Here is a 9,697-nt window from a genome sequence, read left to right on the forward strand (position 1 = left end):
GTGCCGCTGCTCTTTGACATTTTGAAACCATTTTTGCGTTGAACATGGAGGTGACCGTAAGCGACTAAATGAGAAATGATGGTTTTAACACCACACCGCATAAAACGATTTACATCAATCAGACTGAAGGAGGAAAAACGCATCTCCGGATGTTTACTTTAATAACTTCGACTTACGGTGACCTTTTTGTAATGAAAGTAACTTTTATAAGCGAGACGTTACTTGTTGGAAATAAACAGTAAATAAATGATTTACTTTTTTAATGTATTTTTCTGCAGATGTTTCATAGTACTTAGCTGTTTTCTATTATATTTGGCTACTAGAAGTTATTTATGGTTGGGAGAAAATAAAATAATATTAAACTACTTTTCAAAATCATATACATTCTTTGTAAAACTATCCCTAAAGTCCATTTTATTTTTTCAATGAAATGCCAGATGTGCTGTAGATACCGGTTTTCTCTTGCTGGATGGATCACGGGATAACACAATGCTCCCCCTCCCACACATGTCGCACGATGCTGGTCAGCTGGCTGAAAGAAAACCGCTGAACTTTTCCTAGTTTACAAATATGCCAAATTCAGCTTTTTAGAAAAATATATCCTGTCAAGACAAACAGAACATAAAAATAAAGCCATGACTGTCCTTGTTTTTAAGTTTGGTACATTACTGCAGGTGAAGCTCCAACAGGCTCTCTCTCACTGATTATTTGCTTGTTATACTCCTAAAGTAGCTATTAAATAATGGTACGTAGTTAATATTTTGCACATCAAGCATGTTAATTGGAAACTACATTTTACCATGTGTAGCTTATGTATCAAAACAACATGATAAAGATAGGACAGTAATTGTAATAATTTGCATTATGTTTCCAGTAGTAGAAATGTTGTATTCTGTTTCAAATAAAAGAAATAAGATAATTTCATACATTTGTTTTCATATCTGAATTTCATGAAACTCCAATGTCTTGACCCACTGTAACTATACAATATCTAAAAGATCTTCAGACTCTGCTCTATCAACCACAAGAAACTCTTTATTATGCTTGAATGTGAAGTCCAGAGTACAAATATTTTGCTCATAAAAATGACCGAATACATAAATCATAAGCACAAAAATTAGGTTATTGTATCAACCTGAGAGAGGAACAAAAACAATACCCAGACATAATCAACTTGTCTGCAAATTAAAACATGATCAACACAGGTCTGCTACATCTATGCCGCTTGTAGTCTGCTGAACCATGCAGTGTCATCACAACATGACGTTTCTAATTGACAACCAGAATCAATTTTTCTTTCTATTTTGATACACTGAACAGCAACAGTAGAAATACACCATTATTGTTTTAAAAAAAAGAATCAATACTAGTACAACTAATTTCTATTTAAACAGGGAAAAAAATAAGATAACTTTAGTCAACCGCTCTCGAATGAAAATGTCCACCTTAATGCTAATTCCTATGCCCCTTTCAGATAAAACATTATTTATTTCCCCCAAAAACACCTTATTTGTCGAGGTAACAAGGTGTTCCTGTGTTTTTACTAACTGGAACTAAGATTAAAAGTTTGAAGCATAGTTGATGATACTGCTATGGAAAATCTGCTACTAGTAGCACCACAGAAGACATAATCACACAATTACGGTTATCACAATCATATGATATAGATATTTATATATAGAACCTCAAACCAAACTACTAGATATAGAAGAAGGAAAATGAGAGGACAGAATATCATAGGTCAGGAAACGTCTTTAGGCACGCTCTCCACGGATGCGACGTGCCAGCTGGATGTCTTTGGGCATGATGGTGACACGCTTGGCGTGGATGGCGCACAGGTTGGTGTCCTCAAAGAGACCCACAAGGTAAGCCTCGCTGGCCTCCTGCAGATCACCAAACATCTCTTTAGTATTTGATTACAGGATTTAAAAAAAAAAAAAAAATGGTAACAGGTGAAGGAAGTTTTCCACAGTAAGCACCGCTGACCTGCAGGGCTCCAATGGCTGCGCTCTGGAAGCGCAGGTCGGTCTTGAAGTCCTGGGCGATCTCTCTCACCAGACGCTGGAAGGGCAACTTACGGATCAGCAGCTCAGTGGACTTCTGATAACGACGGATCTCACGCAGAGCCACAGTACCAGGCCTGGAAAAAATAGTATAAATAAACAAACAGAAGAACACCACTTAAAAAAATATGCCTTTTAGTTCATAAACTAAATAAAATATATTTTTTTATTACACTCACCTGTAACGATGGGGCTTCTTAACCCCACCAGTGGAAGGGGCACTCTTACGCGCTGCCTTTGTGGCCAGCTGCTTACGTGGAGCTTTGCCTCCAGTGGACTTACGGGCGGTCTGCTTGGTACGAGCCATGGCTGTTACTGATCATCAGAAGAAAATAAACAAAGTTTGACTCAAATAAACAAGTCCACTCTTTTATTGTACAATATGTGAGCACTGTGGAGCTCCATTTTTACGGTTAGCTCGCTGTTTTTCATTTCTTTTTTTTTAATTTATAGAACTTTACATAACAGGCTTTAACGGAATCGGAATATCTTTTTATTTAAAGTCTGCACCTGAAGCTCGTTTTTAAGTAATATCGTCAGTAGCTTATGTAATTGAAGTGCGTACATGACGACAGCAAACATGTCCAATCAGATCCGATCTCTCTATTGGCTGAACCAATTAGATTAAGATTTTTATGTCGATGGGTGGGACGTTGTGACCCTCTCCACCACTCACAACGCAACGTTCACCATGTAAAGCCCACCCTCTAAGTACTGAGCGTGGGTTCGTTCGCTTCTTCATAGTGGGCTCACCGGTTGCTCACACGCCTTGTCTATTTTACACAGAATGAGCTATTTTAACGGAAAACCAGCCCATCCCGCCTTCGCCGGCTGCCCGGTGCTGAGAAACGAGCGTACGCATAGACGATGGCTGGCTGCTGCCTAGAAGATTGTAAAGGGGAAGGGAAAAAAAATCGTCGCGAACGAAAAAAGCAGACGATAAAAACGACGGAAGAACAAGAAAACTTCAGCATATAAGTGGGAAATAATTTTCGAAGACGCAACTAGACATGTCAGGGGACCAGTTGGTGGACAATATTTTGTCAGATGGCCCCTCAGTTTAGGCGCATTTTCGAGTCAAATTCAACCAAGATCACAAGAGCTGCTCAGGTCCCTTGACTCCCCGAGCAGGCACATAATACCTCAACAGCTCTGCGTTTTCTTTTTTTCACCGAAAATAAACGACAAAACCGCGTTATTTTGGGATTAACACGACATTAAATGTGAGAATGGACTTTTATTCAAACAGTGACGCTTACCTTTGGGGAGTCAGAGACAGATTTCGGCTTCAAAATGCGAATTTATTCTTCAGTCTCTAAAGCGTTGTTCTCGCAATAATATGCGGGGAGGGAAAAAAAGAAAATGAACATAGGAAAGCAAGAAGGGACTCATTTCCCATCATGCATTTGGCAGTAACATGTTACACACATGCTGCAACATGGTAAACAATTACAGGCAGGCAATGTAGGCCAACAAGTTTTTACCAGTCACTACAATCGATTAATTTACTAGTTGTTGTTTTTTTAGAATTAAAAAGTTATTTTTTATGGAAACTTTATCAGAAGTCACACAATTAAAATGAGAAGAAAATAAATTATCTGAACACAATCTTAAGAATATGAGTAACTATTGAATACATGGCAATAAATTTTTCAATTTACTACATTTTAAATATGTTTATTATTATATTTGTATTAAAATACATTTTAAACTTGTGAAAACATTCTAAATTCTTATAATTTTACATGTATTTCTATAATTTATTACATCTAATTTGATTTAAAATGTTGCAATTATTTAGTAAATTATGATTATTATATTTAAAAATCTATATTTTAGATAAAAATCAACTGTTACACCATCAATCCTGCAGATGGCGCCACGGGTTTCACACCGCCCTTAAAAAAGACGAAACGTCACGCTTTTCTTTGTTTTTCTATTCTTTCAAAATGGCGGCTCGCAGGAGGCTCAAACGCGTGGCTTCCTCCCAGCCGGGATTTTTAAGTTTTAAGTCCCCTTCGGATACGACAGCGTCTGTTGGTAGCCGGAGAAAACGAGTGAACAAGAATAAAAAGAAGAACTGGAACAAATACAGCGATGTTAATGACGTAGATGAGTTTTTAGAGGACATCAGGCACCAGGAGAGAACCACCGGGTGAGGAAGAAAAACCGAGGCTTTAAGTTCCTCGGAAACTGTGTCAACTCTTTATGTTTATTTTTTGTGTTTTCTCTTTTGCATGTGCCTTTTTGAGCTACTTACCTTGCAGCCTAGCGTGTTGACAAATAATTGTTGTGATTCTATGAAAATATTGAGGCTTTAAACGTGTCTTAATGTGATAAGTTTTCTCATTCAGGGGTCTGCTATCTGAGAAAACAGACGACAGCTTGTTTTTTTTGGATCTTGGACAGCCAGAGAAACCACAACCACAAGGTAACTACAACAGTATGTGACCTAGGCCAATAACTCTGTTGGAAATTAATTGTTTCTGAGTTTTAATTCGCTATTTAATGTGTTTTTGTTTGTTTGTTTGTGTGTGTGTGTTTTTTTTTTAGCTGAAACTCCACAAGCTGATGAAGGGAAGAAGAGAAGAGGGAAAGCTTCACGTCCTTTGAGGATAGACCTCATCCTTCAGCCAGATTCTCTGGTTCCTCCTCCTAAAGAGTAAGTATCAATCAGCTGTGATTAAAAGAAACCATTTCCTCCTTACAAATAAAGTGTTTTGATGGAAGGTTAACTTCCTTCAAGTGTGTAAAACCACATACATGTGATTCTGCCTCACTACAATTAAAAGAATAAAATCAAAATGTTTTTGGAAAGAAAAAAAGTACAGCCCAAAAACACAGGATACCTGCAAACTGTGTAAATCTTAGAATTAAAGTAGATATTTCAGTCTTTTACCTGAACAGGGAGCCTAATTTACACCTAACTCTAACATGTTCTCTTCATCCAATCTCATTTAAAGGAGGATATTATGTAAAATAGACTTTTTTGAGCTAAGAACATTATTAATGACGAAAAGCATTGTGGTGAAGATGTGCTGATGTCCGAATGTTGGAGAGAGTAGGAGGTTCTTAAAGAGGCAGAACCCCAATTTAAAGACATCAAATTACAAATTCAAATTTCTTTCAAGTCACCTTTGCTATATACATTTGTTTTTTTTTTTTTTTTACAACTGCAGGAAAGTGATGTATAGTACTTTATTGTGCAATATAATCGCCCTGTTCTCCTTTAAACAGCTAGTTATGTCCACTCACCTCTGGAATTACAGTACCTGTCAATGACCTTTTATAAATCAATTAAAATATATATATTTTTCTTTCTTTTTCCGGCTCATTGTTAAACAGATCAAATATTTGTTCGCACCGTCTGTGTGCCCTTTGATCTGGGATGAGGCTCCTGTGGACTTAAATAAGAAGTTTTAAAAGAGCATAAAATTGCAGAAGGAAGCCTGATTCTAGCTGAGCTAGAGCTACAAGCTAATTCTACTTCTCTGATGTTTGAGGGGAACATTAAAAAGATTACTAAAGCTTCTCTACCTGCAACAGTAAAGTATTAACCCTCCTGGTTAGCATAAGCTTTCACTATCTGATTAAATGTTAGCTTTGCTGATACTAAAAATACTAAAAATTATTTGTACCAACCTGAAATTGACAGACAAATGGAATCATACAGCACCACTGAATCAAAGGTACACACTTTCATAAAGGATATTTATGTTTAAGATAAGTGTTCTTGTTTTGACAAATAGGGAAGTGAAACTACTATTACATTAGAAATTAAAATGTAACTTATAGTGGTGTGTTGTATAAGCTGAATTAAATAACAGTGAACATTTTTTCAGTCCCATCACTCAGCAGACTGGAAAGGATTTATATAGATTTCTTATGAACCAGCCCTTTATGAATCAAACATTTTCAGCTTATTTTAAACAAACTACTTCAATGTTAGAGACCAGAGATGTGTGTGTCCTGTGATGATCTCATCCTTGCACTTCCAGTATTTCCTTTCGGAAATGTGAAGACAGCAGTCAGAAAGCTCAGGAGTCTGTTGTGTGAACAGTCTCTTGGGATCTGAGGGCTTAGAAACACACCCGCCTCGTAGCTCGTCATGCTGCTGCATTTACGCCGTCTTCACTCCATCCTCCAGCATCGCAGAGTCAGCTAAACCCGTCCTCTTCCTCCCCTGTCAGTATTCTGGCCTACCAGCAACCAAATGCCAAGAAACTCCGTCGGATCGCCCAGAAGGCCGAGCAGCTGGCAGCCAAAGGCGTGGTGCCACGGAAACAGAAACGGCTGCTGAACAGACGGCCCGTCGACAAGACCGTGAAGAAGGCTGTGACAGAGGCCAACAACAACCCAGACCGAGACTATTACGACATATGGGGACAAGAACGTGAGTTGAGTGCGTGCGTGCGTGCGTGCGTGCGTGCGTGCGTGCGTGCGTGCGTGCGTTTGTTTGTAATACCTTGTGGGGACGATTTTCCTGACATATACTACGTTGTGGGGACCAATCGCTCCTCGTGGGGAAACCCTGTTTTTGGGTCAGGGGTCAGATTTAGGGCTAAGGTATGAATTGAGTTTTGGTTAGGGTTAGGTATGTGATGGTTAGGGTTAAGAAAAGGGTAAAGGTAAGGTTTAGGCTGTAGAAATGAATGGAAGTCAATGGAAAGTCCCCACAAAGATAGCAACACAAACGTGTGTGTGTGTGTGTGTGTGAGAAAGTGTGTGTCCAGTGATGATCCCATCCTTGCGCTCGCAGTATTTCCTTTGTGGGAATGTGAAGACCAACCTGGAGCTCAGATGAGTGTTGTGTGAACATTCCTCTGGGATCTGAGGACAGAAAACAATCTAAAGATTTTTTAGGAATCAAAAGTTTGAATGGCAGCTGAAGCAACAGGGGTGCAAAACTGGACATGTATGGGGTGCAAACTGGACATGTACTGGACCCCCCTCTGTTTCCAGTCACACCCCTGTAGTGTCAGGGTCTACATACCATCTGTTGACTTATTATTGACTTGAATTGTATAGAATTGCTGCAATGCAACATTAACTTTTCTCCTTTTGCAGCCAAAGTTTCAGCTGATCCCTGGTATCTGCAACAGACTGGGAAGAAGTTGGTTAAGGTGAGACTAACCATAGTTTGTTTTAGTCGTTTGTTTTTAGTTTATCTGATATATTAGTCACATGGGCGTGAATGTTGATGATGGGGTTCTTCACCAGCGTCCAGAGAAGCTGAATGAGAAGCCGTCCGTTCTTCCTGCTGTGGAGGTGATCTCTCCGGGTGGATCCTACAACCCGGACTTCTTTTCCCACCAGGTAACTCAAAACACAAAGTATATGACTTCTCAGGAAACTTGTATGTTATTAAAGTGGTATCAAAGTATTTACACCCTTTGTACCTTTTCATATTTTAAAGTTAGAACAACTAGGATGGTTGTCATTGTTCTGAGTCTTTTGAAGCTTCTAACGTGTTTCCAGGATTTTCCTGGATTTAACTCTGTTCATCTCTCATCAACTATGACCAGTTTCAATGTTCCTGCTAAAACTTTAACACAGTCTGTTTACATGTTTGCTGTGTGTCCGCTACATTTCTCATGGCTTTCTTCTGGACAACCTCCTGAGCCGCAGTTCCCTATTTTTTTATTTTTTTTTATTTTGAAAACCGTGCATCATTTTCTTTCTGAGTAATTGTTTGCTACTTTGTGTTGGTGCAGTTGAAGCAGGAGTTTGAATACTTTTGCAAGACCAATGTAATCTTAAACCTACCTAGACTGTGGTTAATATTTAAAATGACAGCAGCACAATTGTTGTTCAGGACTTTCCTAGCAGCACCAACATTTGATTTTTTTTTTTTTTGCTAGACCTGAGAAATTTTACAGCCAACTTGACTTGGACAGAGAAAGCTGTTCTTCTCGTATTTCATTATGCAACATTTTCTTCGTTTGGAAAGTCAAATTATAACCAGTATGATGTTATGTCTGCTTCACTGCTGATTTAAACCAAACCATCTGGTTGTTGTCCTTTAAACCCAGGCGTTGCTCCAGGAAGCCCATCAGGTGGAGGTCCAGAAAAAAAAGCAAGAGGACAAGTTGGAGAGGCAGCTGGCCATCAATAAAGAGGACAAAGCTACAGAGGTTTCTATTATAATCTTCTTCCTAGCAGTGGTTTTTACATTCACTGAAATTTCACTTGTTTATTTTGAAATGTTTTTGTTTTTTAGGAGACAAATCTTCGTGAGCAAGTGGAAGGTTTAGTGGAGGAGGAGGAGGAGGAGGAGAATAATGACGAAGAGTCGGCTCCTTCAAAGGAAGATGAGGAAGCAGCGCTGGCGGCCATCGCTGTGACTCAGAAAAAAACCGAGAAACAGATAAAGAAAGAGAAGGCAGAAAAACTTAAGGTATATCACACACTAATGCTTGATCTTGAGTGATTTATGATTGATGTGAGAGTGAAATGTCACAAACGAGAAAGTAGATATTCAGTGTGCACACCGTTTTGGCAGCAGCGTCCCCCCCCCCTCACTACCGTTTCCTGGTTAGACAGAGGTCAGCTTGGCTTTCCTCTCCACACGGACAGAAAACAAATGGTCAACCATCGCAAAAACACTTGTTGAAACAGTGATGTTGTCCAAAAAAAAAAAAAATTTGAAGTTTGAAGTAAAGTCTTAGACAGAAAAATACAGAATTTTTATAAATCAGGAGAATTAATTTTCTGTAAGTTTTTATCAACTGCAAATTGACTGGATGCACAAAGATATAAGCATCAAACTGGCATGAGCCCCAGTCATTCCTGCAAATATGAAAGCTAAACTGAAAATTAATGGGCTTTTGGTTTATTTTCTAAAATTAGATTTTTTTTTTGTTGTTGTTTCTTCTTTAAAGATATAGAGAAAAATTTTCATATACCTCGTAAAAGCACCCAATGTTCTGGTGAACCTCAGCATCTTTTTATATTTTTAAAAGTTGAATAATTGTAAATACGGAAACTCTTTGGCTATTGATTTCTTGAATTATTTTAAATTCACTCCACATTTATACACTTTTTGAGTCGATGAATATGGTTAAAATGTAAAAGGTGGAATTTTTTAGAAAAAATAAAAACGGTAAAGGGAGAGTTTGAGGGTAAAGGGCATTTCCTGGGCTCTTTTGTTAAGTTTTACATTTATGGCATAAAAATTCCTAAATATGCTCAAATGTACGTGTTTAATTCTAGGTCTTAAACGTTTGGTCATTCATTGTTTGCTTTTAAAAGGTGCTGTGGGATTAACTTGTTCCATGATTTGTAGTTCTGGTTAAGTTGCGTTATTAGGCTGTTGCAGCACTAATTTCCATGGTGCAAGGAGGTAAAATATTAACCCCAAACATTCAGATTTGCCTGTAAAGTTTAAATGTTCTGCACCTAAGATGGCTTATTGTATATCTAGTTGGTTTATCTTTATATTCTCGTCTGCTTCTCTTTTGCACTAAGAACGCACAAAATTCACCCAACCCTGACGGCGTCAGGGACGGTCTGCAAATGGTTCAGTTTATTATTTCATACCAAGACCAGAAGATGCTTCTTGATCCTCTGAGCTCTTTTCTGTTTACCTTCTTACATTTTAACTGATCTCTAGATCAAAGAAAAACGTATTTTCC

At 38.3% G+C, this 9,697-nt stretch overlaps 2 protein-coding genes across 2 annotated transcripts in view; one reads left to right on the forward strand and one right to left on the reverse strand.

Moving 5' to 3' along the window:
* Positions 1-1,420: 1,420 nt before the first annotated feature.
* On the reverse strand, positions 1,421-3,479 carry LOC106935441 (histone H3.3). Its single transcript, XM_015015907.1, has 4 exons — positions 3,323-3,479; positions 2,243-2,378; positions 1,987-2,140; positions 1,421-1,883 (listed from the first exon to the last, which is right to left on the reverse strand). The coding sequence occupies exons 2-4, from the start codon at positions 2,368-2,370 to the stop codon at positions 1,755-1,757; spliced, it is 411 nt and encodes a 136-aa protein (XP_014871393.1). The 5' UTR covers positions 2,371-2,378; positions 3,323-3,479; the 3' UTR covers positions 1,421-1,754.
* Positions 3,480-3,912: 433 nt separating this feature from the next.
* Positions 3,913-9,697, forward strand: part of nop53 (NOP53 ribosome biogenesis factor) — a 10,647-nt gene continuing 4,862 nt past the window's right edge. The window contains exons 1-8 of the mRNA XM_015015881.1: positions 3,913-4,218; positions 4,418-4,494; positions 4,617-4,725; positions 6,254-6,456; positions 7,131-7,186; positions 7,284-7,379; positions 8,096-8,197; positions 8,284-8,460. Of these exons, the coding sequence (XP_014871367.1) occupies positions 4,013-4,218; positions 4,418-4,494; positions 4,617-4,725; positions 6,254-6,456; positions 7,131-7,186; positions 7,284-7,379; positions 8,096-8,197; positions 8,284-8,460 (1,026 nt within the window). The 5' untranslated portion in view covers positions 3,913-4,012. The remainder of the gene's footprint in view (positions 4,219-4,417; positions 4,495-4,616; positions 4,726-6,253; positions 6,457-7,130; positions 7,187-7,283; positions 7,380-8,095; positions 8,198-8,283; positions 8,461-9,697) is intronic.

The sequence above is a fragment of the Poecilia latipinna genome, unplaced genomic scaffold (genome assembly GCF_001443285.1).
Source record: "Poecilia latipinna isolate Pla-1442-1.1 unplaced genomic scaffold, P_latipinna-1.0 Scaffold72, whole genome shotgun sequence".
NCBI classification, from domain to species: Eukaryota; Metazoa; Chordata; class Actinopteri; order Cyprinodontiformes; family Poeciliidae; genus Poecilia; species Poecilia latipinna.

Bases quoted from the DNA above. Each gene is read 5' to 3' on its own strand.
- LOC106935441 (XM_015015907.1), bottom strand. From the start codon at position 2,370: ATGGCTCGTACCAAGCAGACCGCCCGTAAGTCCACTGGAGGCAAAGCT. The intron at 2,141-2,242 runs GTGAGTGTAATA...TATTTTTTCCAG, and splicing joins AAGAAGCCCCATCGTTACAG to GCCTGGTACTGTGGCTCTGC. The intron at 1,884-1,986 runs GTCAGCGGTGCT...GGTGATCTGCAG, and splicing joins CAGCCATTGGAGCCCTGCAG to GAGGCCAGCGAGGCTTACCT.